The sequence below is a fragment of the Odocoileus virginianus genome, chromosome 30, assembly GCF_023699985.2.
Source record: "Odocoileus virginianus isolate 20LAN1187 ecotype Illinois chromosome 30, Ovbor_1.2, whole genome shotgun sequence".
In the NCBI taxonomy this organism is placed as follows: domain Eukaryota; kingdom Metazoa; phylum Chordata; class Mammalia; order Artiodactyla; family Cervidae; genus Odocoileus; species Odocoileus virginianus.
In genome coordinates, this window is record NC_069703.1 from 14,042,478 (window position 1) to 14,058,056 (window position 15,579).

The 15,579-nt window shown below is 39.9% G+C and overlaps 1 protein-coding gene across 1 annotated transcript in view; it reads left to right on the forward strand.

The window, feature by feature from the left end:
- UNC80 (unc-80 homolog, NALCN channel complex subunit) overlaps nt 1–15,579 on the forward strand; it is a 221,469-nt gene that overhangs the window by 124,584 nt on the left and 81,306 nt on the right. Inside the window, 1 exon segment of the mRNA XM_070458587.1 lies at nt 8,640–8,840. Within this exon segment, the coding sequence (XP_070314688.1) occupies nt 8,640–8,840 (201 nt within the window).

Genomic DNA, 15,579 nt, shown 5'->3' on the forward strand with positions numbered 1-15,579 from the left:
TACCTCATTGTGGTTTTGATTTGCATTTCTCTAATAATGAGTGATGTTGAGCATCTTTTCATGTGTTTGTTAGCCATCTGTATGTCTTCCTTGGAGAAATGTCTGTTTAGTTCTTTGGCCCATTTTTTTGATTGGGTCATTTATTTTTCTGGAATTGAGCTGCAGGAGTTGCTTGTATATTTTTGAGATTAATCCTTTGTCTGTTGCTTCGTTTGCTATTATTTTCTCCCAATCTGAGGGCTGTCTTTTCACCTTGCTTATAGTGTCCTTTGTTGTGCAAAAGCTTGTAAGTTTCATTAGGTCCCATTTGTTTATTTTTGCTTTTATTTCCAATGTTCTGGGAGGTGGGTCAGAGAGGATCCTGCTGTGATTTATGTCTGAGAGTGTTTTGCCTATGTTCTCCTCTAGGAGTTTTATAGTTTCTGGACTTACATTTAGATCTTTAATCCATTTTGAGTTTATTTTTGTGTATGGTGTTAGAAAGTGTTCTAGTTTCATTCTTTTACAAGTGGTTGACCAGTTTTCCCAGCACCACTTGTTAAAGAGGTTATCTTTTTTCCATTGTATATTCTTGCCTCCTTTGTTGAAGATAAGGTGTCCATAGGTTTGTGGATTTATCTCTGGGCTTTCTATTCTGTTCCACTGATCTATATTTCTGTCTTTGTGCCAGTACCATACTGTCTTGATGACTGTGGCTTTGTAGTAGAGCCTGAAGTCAGGCAGGTTGATTCCTCCAGTTCCATTCTTCTTTCTCAAGATTACTTTGGCCATTCAAGGTTTTTTGTATTTCCATAAAAATTGTGAAATTATTTATTCTAGATCTGTGAAAAATACCGTTGGTAGCTTAATAGGGATTTCATTGAATCTGTAGATTGCTTTGGGTAGTATAGCCATTTTGACAATATTGATTCTTCCAATTCATGAACACGGTATGTTTCTCCATCTGTTTGTGTCCTCTTTGATTTCTTTCATCAGTGTTTTATAGTTTTCTATGTATAGGTCTTTTGTTTCTTTAGGTAGATATACTCCTAAGTATTTTATTCTTTTTGTTGCAATGGTGAATAGTATTGTTTCCTTAATTTCTCTTTCTGTTTTCTCATTGTTAGTGTATAGGAATGCAAGGGATTTCTGTGTGTTAATTTTGTAACCTGAAACTTTACTATATTCACTGATTAGCTCTAGTAATTTTCTGGTAGAGTCTTTAGGGTTTTCTATGTAGAGGATCATGTCATCTGCAAACAGAGAGAGTTTCACTTCTTCTTTTCCTATCTGGATTCCTTTTACTTCTTTTTCTGCTCTGATTGCTGTGGCCAAAACTTCCAAAACTATGTTGAATAGTAGTGGTGAGAGTGGGCACCCTTGTCTTGTTCCTGATTTTAGGAGAAATGCTTTCAATTTTTCACCATTGAAGGTAATGCTTGCTGTGGGTTTGTCATATATAGCTTTTATTATGTTGAGGTATGTTCCTTCTATTCATGCTTTCTGGAGAGTTTTAATCATAAATGGGTATTGAATTTTGTCAAAGGCTTTTTCTGCATCTATTGAGATAATCATATGGTTTTTATCTTTCAATTTGTTAATGTGGTGTATTACATTGATTGATTTACAGATATTAAAGAATCCTTGCATTCCTGGGATAAAGCCCACTTGGTCATGATGTATGATTTTTCTAATATGTTGTTGGATTCTGTTTGCTAGAATTTTGCTAAGGATTTTTGCATCTATGTTCATCAGTGATATTGGCCTGTAGTTTTCCTTTTTTGTGGCATCTTTGTCTGGTTTTGGAATTAGGGTGATGGTGGCCTCATAGAATGAGTTTGGAAGTTTACCTTCTGCAATTTTCTGGAAGAGTTTGAGTAAGATAGTTGTTAGCTCTTCTCTAAATTTTTGGTAGAATTCAGCTGGGAAGCCATCTGGTCCTGGGCTTTTGTTTGCTGGAAGATTTCTGATTACAGTTTTGATTTCCTTGCTTGTGATGGGTCTGTTAAGATCTTCTATTTCTTTCTGGTTCAGTTTTAGAAAGTTATACTTTTCTAAGAATTTGTCCATTTCTTCCAAGTTGTCCATTTTATTGGCATAGAGCTGCTGGTAGTAGTCTCTTATGATCCTTTGTATTTCAGTGTTGTCTGTTGTGATCTCTCCATTTTCATTTCTAATTTTGTTAATTTGGTTCTTCTCCCTTTGTTTCTTAATGAGTCTTGCTAACAGTTTGTCAATTTTGTTTATTTTTTCAAAAAACCAGCTTTTAGCTTTGGTGATTTTTGCTATGGTCTCTTTAGTTTCTTTTGCATTTATTTCTGCCCTAATTTTTAAGATTTCTTTCCTTCTACTAACCCTGGGGTTCTTCATTTCTTCCTTCTCTAGTTGCTTTAGGTGTAGAGTTAGGTTATTTATTTGACTTTTTTCTTGTTTCTTGAGGTAAGCCTGTAATGCTATGAACCTTCCCCTTAGCACTGCTTTTACAGTGTCCCATAGGTTTTGGGTTGTTGTGTTTTCATTTTCATTCATTTCTATGCATATTTTGATTTCTTTTTTGATTTCTTCTATGATTTGTTGGTTATTCAGAAGCGTGTTATTTAGCCTCCATATGTTTGAATTTTTCATAATTTTTTTCCTGTAATTGAGATCTAATCTTACTGCACTGTGGTCAGAAAAGATGACTGGAATTATTTCAGTTTTTTTGAATTTCCCAAGGCTAGATTTATGGCCCAGGATGTGATATATTCTGGAGAAGGTTCCGTGTGCACTTGAGAAAAAGGTGAGATTGATTGTTTTGGGGTGAAATGTCCTATAGATATCAATTAGGTCTAGCTGGTCCATTGTGTCATTTAAAGTTTGTGTTTCCTTGTTAATTTTCTGTTTAGTTGATCTATCCATAATTGTGAGTGGGGTATTAAAGTCTTCCACTATTATTGTGTTACTATTAATTTCCTCTTTCATACTCGTTAGCGTTTGCCTTACCTATTGTGGTGTTCCTATGTTGGGTGCATATATATTTATAATTGTTATATCTTCTTCTTGGATTGATCCTTTAATCAGTATGTAGTGTCCTTCTTTGTCTCTTTTCACAGCCTTTATTTTAAAGTCTATTTTATCTGATATGAGTATTGTGACTCCTGCTTTCTTTTGGTCTCCATTTGCGTGAAATATTTTTTTCCAGCCCTTCACTTTTAGTCTGTATGTGTCCCTTGTTTTGAGGTGGGTCTCTTGTAGACAGCATATATAGGGGTCTTGTTTTTGTATCCATTCAGCCAGTCTTTGTCTTTTGTTTGGGGCATTCAACCCATTTACATTTAAGATAATTATTGATAGGTATGGTCTTGTTGCCATTTACTTTGTTGTTTTGGGTTCACGTTTATACAACCTTCTGTGTTTCCTGTCTAGAGAAGATCCTTTAGCATTTGTTGAAGAGCTGGTTTGGTGGTGCTGAATTCTCTCAGCTTTTGCTTGTCTGTAAAGCTTTTGAATTCTCCTTTATATCTGAATGAGATCCTTGCTGGGTACAGTAATCTAGGTTGTAGGTTATTCTCTTTCATTACTCTAAGTATGTCCTGCCATTCCCTTCTGTCCTGAAGGGTTGCTATGGATAGATCAGCTGTTATCCTTATGGGAATCCCTTTGAGTGTTATTTGTTGTTTCTTCCTTGCTGGTTTTAATATTTGTTCTTTGTGTTTGATCTTTATTAATTTGATTAATGTGTGTCTTGGGATGTTTCACCTTGGGTTTATCCTGTTTGGGACTCTCTGGGTTTCTTGGACCTGTGTAACTATTTCCTTCCCCATTTTAGGGAAGTTTTCAGCTATTATCTCCTCGAGTATTTTCTCATGGCATTTCTTTTTGTCTTCTTATTCTGGGACTCCTATGATTCGAATGTTGGGGCATTTTACATTGTCCCAGAGGTCCCTGAGGTTGTCCTCATTTCTTTTGATTCTTTTTTCTTTTTCCTCTCTGCTTCATTTATTTCCACCATTTTATCTTCTACCTCACTTATCCTATCTTGTGTCTCAGTTATTCTACTGTTGGGTCCCTCCAGAGTGTTTTTGGTCTCATTTATTGTATTATTCATTTTTAATTGACTCTTTTTTATTTCTTCTAGGTCCTTATTAAACATTTCTTGCATCTTCTCAATCTTTGTCTCCAGGCTATTTATCTGTAACTCCATTTTGTTTTCAAGATTTTGGATCATTTTTATTATCATTATTCTAAATTCTTTTTCAGGTAGATTCCCTATCTCCTCCTCTTTTGTTTGACTTGGTGGGCATTTTTCATGTTCCTTTACCTGTTGGGTATTTCTCTGCCTTTTCATCTTGTTTAGATTGCTGTGTTTGGAGTGGGCTTTCTGTATTCTGGAGGTCTGTGGTTCCTTTTTATTGTGGAGGTTTCACCCAGTGGGTGGGGTTGTACAATTGGCTTGTCAAGGTTTCCTGGTTAGGGAAGCTTGCATTGGTGTTCTGGTGCGTGGAACTGGATTTCTTCTCTCTGAAGTGCAATGGAGTGTCCAGTAGTGAGTTTTGAGATGGGTCTATGTGTTAGGTGTGACTTTGGGCAGCCTGTGTGTTGATGCTCAGGCTATGTTCTTGCGTTGCTGGAGAATTTGCGTGGTATGTCTTGTACTGGAGCTTATTGGCTCTTGGGTGCTGGTTGGTTTCAGTGTAGGTATGGAGGCTTTTGGATGGTCTCTTATTCCTTAATGTTCCCTGTAGTCAGGAGTTTTCTGGTGTTCTCAGGTTTTGGCCTTAAGTCTCCTGCCTCTGGATTTCAGTCTTATTCTTCCAGTAGTCTCAAGACTTCTCCAACTATACAGCACTGATAATAAAACTTCTAGGTTAATGGTGAAAAGATTCTCCACCGTGAGGGACACCCAGAGAGGTTCACGGAGTTAGATGAAGAAGAGGAGAGGGAGGAGGGAGATAGAGATGAGCAGGAGGAGAAAAGGGGGACTCAAGAGGAGAGAGACAGATCTACACAGTTCTCTGTTCCCAAAGTGTTCTCTGTAGCCCAGACACCCACAGAGGTTCACAGAATTGGATTGGGAAGAGAAGGGGGAGGGAGGAAATAGAGGTGATCTGAGGTAGAAAACGGAGAGTCAAAAGTGGGAAAGAGTAATCACACTCCTGAGTAAAAATGGGTACTGAATATTGGATTCTTAAATGTCCAGTATTGATATCAAATACTGAAAAACAAAGATTAAAAATCTAGAGTAGAGGTTAGGCTCTTAAAAATACAATATTAAAGACAAAAACAAAAACTCAAAAAATTTTAGAAATATATATGAAGTTCAGTTTAAAAACAGGGCCTATTCTTTTTTTTTTTGCAAGGTTATCATGAAATGAAAATGAAAATTAAGGAGTAATAGAGGAGTAATAGAGAACTTTAAAAGAAAATAAGAGAAAAAAAATTAAAAAAGAAAAAAAATTTTTTTTTCTAATTAAAAAAATAGTAAAAATATATGAAAATGAAAATGAAAGTTAAGGAGTAATGGAGGAGTAATAGGGAATTTTAAAAGAAAATAAAAGAGAAAAAATTTTAACAAAAAGAAAAGAAAAAAAGTTTTTTTTTTTTAATTAAAAAAAAGGTAAAAATATATCTAGGAATTTCTCTGGAGCTTTTGCAGGCAGTGTGGGTTTGGTTCAGTTTCAGATAGCTCCTCATTCCAGCTTACACTTCTAGATATCTCTAGGCCCCTTCCAGTGTAGTCGGTGTTTCCTACAGGGATTTTAATCTGTTGCACTGGTCCCTTCTGAAGCTGTTCCCTTTGTTTACCGGTCTGTCAGTGTCTAGTTTCCGCCCTGACACAGGGGACGGAGGTGGTCTCTTGTTTAGGTTCGCTGTTCAGTCGCGCTGCGGAGAGGGAGGGGCGCTGCAGACAAATATCACCGGCCAGTGTGGGGAGCACTCGCAGTGTTCCGGTGGGGAGCATTTGCAGTGTTCCGGCCACACTGGGTTTGCCCCTGCTCATGGCGTGTGTGCTTTCCCCGTCTACACTGCTCAGGCTCCCGGCTGCTCTATATGGAGCGGGCCCTGCGTGGCATGCGGTTCCAGTTTTTGGGTATTCCACAAAAGCGCGGACTCAGTTGGGCCTGCGTTTTGTGCCTTCCCCGCCCGAGCAGCTCAGGCCACCAGGAGCTTGACAGGCGCACTCTCCCCAGGTGCAGTGCGCCTTCTCCCCTCAGTGGTCCCAGCCTCAGTTTTCGTGTGCGTCTGGTCGGGTGTGTGCGCCTTGTGTGTGTTCTGGGGAGCTGGCCTCTAGCCGTGACCCTCCTGGCGGATGTCAACCATCCAGAATCTCAGGGAGTCTTTGGTTAGAAACTGGGTTCCTGTTTGCAGTTTGGTAGGGGGTGCCGTCTCTGGGGCCGAGTTTGTCCCTTTCCCCTCCCCGCTGCCTCCTGCCTCCGGCAGGGATGGGCCAGTCCGCCACTGACTCACTCTTCTCTGGGATTGCTCAGTCCCTTTGTTCTGTGAACGGCCGGCAGTGTGTTCAGGCTGGTTAATTTCCTCTCTCTCTCTTGCTATCCCACAGTTTAAGTTGTTTTCTCACGTTAGCTCCCTCCACTTAACCCTCAGGGCATTTGTGCCCGGTCCTTACCCTAAGCAATGCCGCCTGCGCCTCTCTGTTCCGCTCCCACTTGCTGGTGGCGGATGCGGGCGTTTGGGGTACTTTTCTGCTGGGAGTTGCTTTTAGGCATGTAATCTGTGGGTTTTATTTATTTTTCCTCCCAGTTAGGTTGCCCTCCGAAATTCGAAAACTTCCCCCAGACCCGCCAGTGCGAGGGTTTCCTGGTGTTTGGAAACTTCCTCTATTAAGACTCCCTTCCGGGGATGGGTCTCCATACCTGGCTATTTGTCTCTCTTTTTATCTTTTATCTTTTGTCCTACCTCCTTTCGAAGAACGATGGGCTGCTTTTCTGGGCACCTGATGTCTTCTGCTAGCGGTCAGAAGTTGTTTTGTGAAGTTTGCTCAGTGTTCAGATGTTCTTTCGATGAATTTGTATGGGACAAAGTGGTCTCCCCTTCCTATTCCTCTGCCATCTTAGCTCCTCCCTCCTTCAGTTTTATTCAGTAATGCATTTTAGTTTTCTGTACCATATTAGCCCTCTAGAAGTGTTTGTGTTTAAGACCAGAGATATTTTTTCAAAATCACTGGTGAATCTTCTAGACCTAAAAACTTCTTTGTAGGAAAGTTTTTAATTACATATTTAATTTATGTCATATGATTAAAATCATTCAGATTTCTGTTTCTTCTGGGATCTGTTTAAGCAAATTGATTTTTTCCCTAGAAATTTGTTTATTTTATCCAAATATTCACATTTATTAGCAAATAGATGTTTATATAGTCTCTTAAGATCATCTTAAATTCTGTGGGATCTACAGTGACATGCCTTTACTGTTTCTGATATTGATAGGTTATATTTTTCCTTTCTCTTTTTTTGATCAGTCTTGCTAGAAGTTTGTCAGTTTTATTAGTCAAAGAACCAGGTTTTGGCCAGGTTCAAGAATAACATGGGCGACCTTACAGTTATTTGTGCCCTGCCTCATATCAGTATAAACAGAAATATTGAGCATCTTCGATGAATCTTGAGAGAGATCTGGATATTCTGTTCACACAAAACCTGTAGTTTTTAAACTTTGAAGAGTGTGAGATATTGTTAGATGAGTTTGACAGGAGTGCGTTGTTACTGTTGTTTACCTTTGTCTCATGGTAAGCAGGCCTCTTCTTCCAAGGAAATGCATGACAGCCTTGCCTAGTAGGTCTGATTGGTCTTATTCATATAGACTTACTTTATGTTCTCCATCCAATATGGCACCTCACAGGTTAGGTGTTGGGGTCAGAACTAGTTTCATGAAGGTTAGAATCATTCAAAAGATTACTCTATGCAGATTTGACTAAACTTGCAGCTCTAGGAATGCTACTGCCTTTTTAGGAAAGCAACTTAAGAAGTTTTAAACCCTAGGGCCTTCATTCCTTTTCTTAAAATAACTCTATCCTTTTAAATCAACTAAGTTCTTTTCTGGAATCCTATTTGGGAAGTCTAGGAGATATGAGAATTTGATCCAGATCAGGCCATAAGTGAAGAGCTAGAATAACCCAAAGCTGAAAATAAATTGTAGAGAGAGGAAACAAAGTTCTACAGTAGGTTCAATCTCAGTTGAAGGTTAGAGGCCAGGGTGGAAGATACAGAAATGTTTTCAAGTTCCATGTAGGTGGGCTGGAGTTAAAAAAGACATCCCACAGCTGTCAAAGGCCAGCCAAATCCTTTGGGATGGAACTTCTCATCACTTTCTGCTCTTCTACTGGCTCCTTCTACAACATCAGAGCTGAAAAAAATAATATAAGTTTGGAATCTTCATTTGAAAATATCCGGGAATCACACACTCCCAGGTTTTTGAAGATCACTTAACCTTTTATTGTTTCAAAAAGAGCTTTCTCTCAAGTGTGAATCCGGGGAGCAAAAGAAGTCAAGTACATAAAGGCTTGTAAGTCTTTGTTCTCTTGTGGGAATTATTGTTCTCCCATGGAATTACTGTGATTTTAAGACCCATTATGGAAAACTGGCGTTCTGACTTTGATGTTCTGCCCCACATTGTTGCTCAGGGTTGGCCTGTACCCTGGTTGAGCCTCAGTAATGCCTGTGTTGCAGGTCATGATCTTGCTTTGCAACCAGCAGAGCTTCATCTGCAGCCACATCGACTACTGTCAACCTCACTGCTATCTGCACCACAGCCGCTCCTGCGCCCGGCTGGTCAGGGCCATTAAGCTGCTCTACGGAGACACTGTGGACTCCCTCCGTGAGAGCAGCAGCTTCAGCAACGTGGCTCTCCGGGGCAAGAAGCAGAAAGAGGTGAGTGAATGATCACGTGATACGGACCAATGATAGGGAAAACAATGTCCTAATAATCTTTTCTCTGTAAATGCAAATTTCATCCCACTGCAGTGGTATAAACCAGGGAACAGGTCTATGTGGGTTTCGAGCAAAGATAGACAATGGGTAGCTTCCCTGGGGGCTCAGCGGGTAAAGAATCTGCCTGCAATGCAGGAGACCTGGTTCAGTCCCTAGATTGAGAAGATCTCCTGGAGAAGGGAATGGCAACCCACTCCAGTATTCCTGCATGGAGAATTCCATGGACAGAGGAACCTGGTGGGCTGCAGTTCATGGCATCGCAGTCGCACACAACTGAGCAACTAAAACTTTCACTTTAGAAGAAGGGTGCAAAAAAGACAAGTGCTTTGTCTTTATGTCCGTGAGCAAATATAGACTCTTTCTGTGGGTTTTGTCTTATTTCTACAAATAAATATAAACTCAAGGGGGCATTTTTGATGAGTTGCTGTGGTAAGCAGAATAATGTCCCCCTAAAGATGTCTGAATTCTAATCCTTGGAACCTGTGAATATGCTACCTCACCTGGCAAAAGGGATCTTGCCTGGGTGAATAAGTCAAGAATCATATAATAGGAGATTTCAAGAATCATATAATAGGAGATTATGCTGAATTAGCCAAGTGGGCCAAACATAGAGATGGAGTTGTGACAATAAAAGCAGAAGGCAGAGTGATGCAGGGTATAAGCCTAGGCAGCCTCCGGGAGCTGGAGAGGACAAGGAAATGAATGAGTGCCCCAGAAGGAACACAGCCCTGCCAATCCATATTCAACTTCTGACCTAGAAAACTGTCAAAATCATAAATCTGTGCTATCTTTTGCCAAGAAGATTGTGATCATTTTTTACAGCAGTAGCAGGAGACTGATATAGTTTTATCTTAAGAAATAAGTAATAAATGGCCCAACTTTTCACTGACAAATAATAGAGTCAAATCAGACTAAAGGAAACATCTTCGAGAAATGATTACATTTTCTCAGTATTCAGCTGTACTTTCCTGACAATTAGACAGCTGAGCTGGCTGAAGATGAAGACAGTAACCAGAGTTGCCATGTTCCTGCCAGGGATGCCCTGAGTTACCCACCTGCCCCCGAGAAGGCATGATGGCCACCGCGTGCTGCTGGCTGCATCTGCAGCTGCTTCTCGCAAGTGGTTTTGCCAAAAGATTTTTATGTAATACCTATTCATCTCAGTGAGCATTCATTGGGCACCTGCTGTTGGCACAATATGAGGCCAGATATTCTTGGAGAAACAAAAAAATAAGTAAGTAGGAGCAGAAGATCTTTCTACTAAAGAGTTTGTGAGCCAAGTTTGGTAGGGTGGAAAAATGGCAATAAAATGCAAATCAAACTAGAGAATATAAGCAATAACAAAAATGCACACTTGAGTTGTATAGCAATTTGTAATGCTTTCAGTTCAGTTCAGTTACTCAGTTGTGTCTGACTCTTTGCAACCCCATGAACCGCAGCACACCAGGCCTCCCTGTCCATCACCAACTCCCGGAATCCACCCAAACCCATGTCCATTGAGTCGGTGATGCCATCCAGCCATCTGATCCTCTGTCATTGTCCCCTTCTCCTGCCCTCAGTTTTTCCCAGCATCAGGGTCTTTTCAAATGAGTCAGCTCTTCGCATCAGGTGGCCAAAGTATTGGAGTTTCAGCTTCAACATCAGTCCTTCCAATGAACACCCAGGACTGATCTCCTTTAGGATGAACTGGTTGGATCTCCTTGCAGTCCAAGGGACTCTCAAGAGTCTTCTCCAACACCACAATTCAAAAGCATCAATTCTTCGGTGCTCAGCTTTCTTTATAGTCCAACTCTTTTTAAATTATGAAAGTACAAGGAAGTGACTTTGGCTAATATAAGAGCTCCTAGAGAAAAAAATGTTTATCTTATACATCTCATACATGTGCTAATTTCCCTTCTGGGATATGACCTTTTAGTGTTTTTTCTGAAACATATATATGACAAAGTATACATCATTGACAATGTACTTTTCAATTCTTACAAATCTTCTTCAGTAGATACTCTTCACCCCATTTTACAGATGAAAATGTTGAAGTTTAAAAAGATGGGATTGTCCACAATCCCATTGTCCTCAATTTCTAGAATATATTCAGCTAGCATTTAGGTTAGGAACATGGATTATCAAAATCAGGGCTTTTTCAACTAAACTCTCTTACATCTCATGGTATTCAGAAAACACAGATTTTAAGGGAAGATCCAGTCCCATCACTTCATGGCAAACAGATGGGGAAAGAGTGGAAACAGTGGCTGACTTTATTTTTCCACGCTCCAAAGTCACTGCAGATGGTGATTGCAGCCATGAAATTAAAAAATGCTTACTCCTTGGAAGGAAAGTTATGACCAACCTAGACAGCATATTAAAAAGCAGAGACATTACTTTGTCAACAAAGGTCCATCTGGTCAAGGCTATGGTTTTTCCAGTGGTCATGTACAGATGTGAGAGTTGCACCATAAGGAAAGCGGAGCACTGAAGAATTGATGCTTTTGAACTGTGGTGTTGGAGAAGACTCTTGAGAGTCCCTTGGACTGCAAGGAGATCCAATCAGTCCATCCTAAAGGAGATCAGTCCTGGATGTTCATTGGAAGGACTGATGTTGAAGCTGAAACTCCAATACTTTGACCACCTGATGCAAAGAGCTGACTCATTTGAAAAGACCCTGATGCTGGGAAAGATTGAGGGCAGGAGAAGGGGACAACAGAGGATGAGATGGTTGGATGGCATCACAGACTAAGTGGACATGGGTTTGGGTGGACTCCGGGAGTTGGTGATGGACAGGGAGGCCTGGCATGCTGGGGTTAATGGGGTTGCAAAGAGTCGGACACAACTGGGTGACTGAACTGAGCTGAAGGGAAAATCAGGCGGGAAAATTACATAAACTGCTAAATGATGACATAAAAAGAAAAATATATATGTGCATATATTCTTGTACATGTATACATATATATGGACATGTCATTTCTGTTTAAAATGTATGTGTGTACATACCTATCTATATACATATATATATATTTGTACATATATGTATCTCAAACATAAATGATACTGCATCCAAAGAAAACTTATTTAGATAAGTTATCCTTCCCATAAAAACTCCCTTACCTATGTAAAAAAAACCTGTAAAATATGTTGAAAATTATAAAAATACACCAAACTAAATTAATGTTCATTGTTCACCATGTACACGCTGAGATTTCTTACTTCCATACCTTTGCTCCAGTCATATCTTTACCTGTAATCTATATGTGGCTGAACCCAAACATCCTTCAAGATCCAACTCAAGAGCCACCTCCTCCTTGAAACCTTTTCTGATCTCCCTAGTGTTCACCACAGGACATACTGCAGGTGTATGATTAATTTCATTTTTTTTGTTCCCTTCTTCCTCTAAACTATAATAGTGTTTTATTCTGCTTTTCATATTATTCATTCAGTGATTCATTCATTAATTCACCCACTAATCCATGTGTCTATTCGACAAATTTTAAAGACTTTCTGGACCACACTGAGTCCATGCTGTGTGCTGGATATAATAATGGCCACAGAGATATGGCACTGTCCTTGTACGATGCATGCAGTCTAGCTGAGAGACAGAAATTAATCAACTAAGCATCCCTAAGTTGGTGTAAAATTGCAGCAGCAATAAGCACAATAAAGGAGAGAACTCTGTGCTGAGATCTTATGAACGAGGCTTTGAACTTATCGGGGGAGATAAGGCAGTATCTCCAATAAAGTCACAGATGAGTTTTGGCTGAAGGATGCCTAGATGTTAACTGAATACAGAATTCTCCAACCAGAGAGAAGAAGGAGCGCCAAGGCTGAGGACGAGGTTCAACCTGGTCTGTGCTCTGCTTGCTTCTGCAGCCTCGTTATGTACTGCCGTCGTCTGTGCTCTTGTCCTCTGAGGCTGTGGGAAGGATTTTAGTCTTTGTCCTGTGATAAAGCACTGAAAGCTTCTACGATCCCTCTGCCTACAAAGTGGGGCTACTTACATCCCTATTTCTCTTCTGCCACTTAATTATAAAACTTCTCGAGAACTGAGGCAGTCTTACACATTTTGTATCCTGTGTAATACCTAACAGAGAACCTCCCTATAGCAGAGGGACAATAATATTGAGTGAGCGAGTGGGCTTTAGGGTTCTAGCGTGTTTCACGAGTGCCCTCCACTTCTGGCCCATGCAGGACAAAGCAGCCTGAAGCAGCAGAAAATGTTACCAACCTTACAGATTGCTAACATTTCTGAAGTGTGAGTGTAAGTGAAAGTCGCTCAGTCGTGTCCGACTCTCTGCAACCCCGCAGATTGTAGCCTGTTCTCCAGGCCAGAATACTAGAGTGTGTAGCTGTTCCCTTCTCCAGGGGATCTTCCCCAGCCCAGGGATCGAACCCACATTGCAGGCAGATTCTTTACCATCTGAGCCATGAGGGAAACCCCACATTTCTGAAAGGGAAAGGGAAAGAAAACAAGGGTAAATGTTCCCTAACCTTAACACATTTAAATTAGTCATGCCAGTGGAGAGCTGAAAAGATGTATTGAGTCTTCAGAGATAAACATTATATTTCCAAAATGCCAGCCTCCTGTTCAAGCTTTTTCTTTTCATTTTCTTGTGATGTTTCCATTTGCCTGTTCTGAATTTGTCACATAAATGAACAATGTGCACATTTCCAGAGGCCAAATGAAAACAGAATAGGCCATAAATCAAGACTAAAAGCAGTGGTTCTGATTAAAATCAAGACTTAGAGCAATTGGTATTTCATTCCTGTATTCTTTTTAATCGGTTTTTATGGAAGAATATATTTGTGGCGGCTAGTACATTTTGTAACCCATCTAACTCTGATCAATATGCTAATCTTCATTTCCGTGCTCAGAGCCTCACTGTACATTCCGTTAGCCTGGTTAGTGCATTTCTAACCTTGTTATATATCACTTTCACCAAAAGGTAAATTCACCAAAGAATTCTTTTATTTTTCCTATATGTCTGTACCTTGTCTAATGCTATGTTCTAAATAGAGTACATGTTCAATTAGTACTTGCTAATGGAAATGGGAGTGGATAAAACTTTTTTTTTTCTTTCAGTTTAAAAGGAGAGGTAAATAAAAGGTTGGAGAAGGAAATGGTAACCCACTCCAGTATTTGCCTGGAGAATCCCATGGACAGAGGAGCCTGTCAGGCTATGGTCAATAGGGTCACACAGAGTTGGACACAACTGAAGTGACTTATCATGCATCATGCAAATAAAAGGATGTTTGTTTGTTGTTATTTACTCGCTAAGTCATGTCTGACTCTTTCTGACTCCATGGACTGTAGCCTGCCAGGCTCTTCTGTCCATGGGATTTTCTAGGCAAGAATACTGGAGTGGGTTACCATTTCCTACTTCAAGGGATCTTCCTGCCCCAAGAATCGAACCTGCATCTCCTGCATTTCAGGCAGATTCTTTAGCAATGAGCCACCTGGGAAGCACCTACTAATAACCAATAGATGCCTTCAAAACTAGTCTCCTACAACAAGCTACCAAATCAAAAAGCAACTGATTATAACTTTGTTAGTCTGAGTCAGAGTCACACCAGTGTAGGACTTCAGGAACCTCACGTAATATACTGAAATGCCCCTCACATATGTACCCATCTTTAATATCTGTCTTTTAGGCCCAAACAGGTCACTCAAGGAGAGTTATTAGCCCATCACCCTTGTGTAAAAGCCTTTCCAATTCCCTTCCCTTTCCACTATAACAAACATCCTAATTATCTTGAACCTGGCAGAACATACCGTGCTTAAGCATGCATGCTGAGATACACATATTTGATACCTGAGAAGCTTGACTTATACCCTCTGTCCCCAGCAGACAGAATTAAACAGAAGTCTACATTTCCCAGAGTGTGAGAGACATAAATGTTTGTCCTTTTTCTTCTGAGTATTTTTCTTTATCAGAAAGAAAATTCTGGTTAAAATTCCCATAAATTAATCAAAAGTATTATTCAGAAGTAACCCTGAAAGGACAAAATGTCCAGCCAAAGGAGAAAGCAATAAAATATTCTAAAAATTCAAAAACCATATTTTAAAATAACTGTAATGACCTGGGGAAATCATCATCATAATATCATAACTAAATGAAATGTCTAAAACTGTGTGCCACTCATTCTGGATGGGAAGGGAGTTTGGAAGAGAATGGATATATGTGTATGTATGGCTGAGTCCCTTCACTGTTTCCTTGAAACTATCACAACATTGTTAATCGACTCTACCCCAATACAAAATAAAAAGTTAAAAACCAAAACTGTGAGCCACATACATAGCGTCACCACAGCTTTGCTGTGTAGGGGGACAAAAGTCTGAAAGAAATCAAACAATGACCATCCCGGAGTTGGGTATTATGGAGATTTTGGTTTCTTTCTTCATAGTTTTTCTGTATTTTCCAGGTATTCTGCAATTTGCATGCATTTTTTTTCCATTTATTTTTATTAGTTGGAGGCTAATTACTTTACAACATTGCAGTAGTTTTTGTCATACATTGAAATGAATTAGCCATGGATTTATATGTATTCCCCATCCCGGTCCCCCCTCCCACCTCCCTCTCCACCTGATCCCTCTGGGTCTTCCCAGTGCACCAGGCCCGAGCACTTGTCTCATTGCATGCATTTTTTATAGATAGAATAAAAACAGAAAGTTGCTGCTTTTTGAATACCTTGA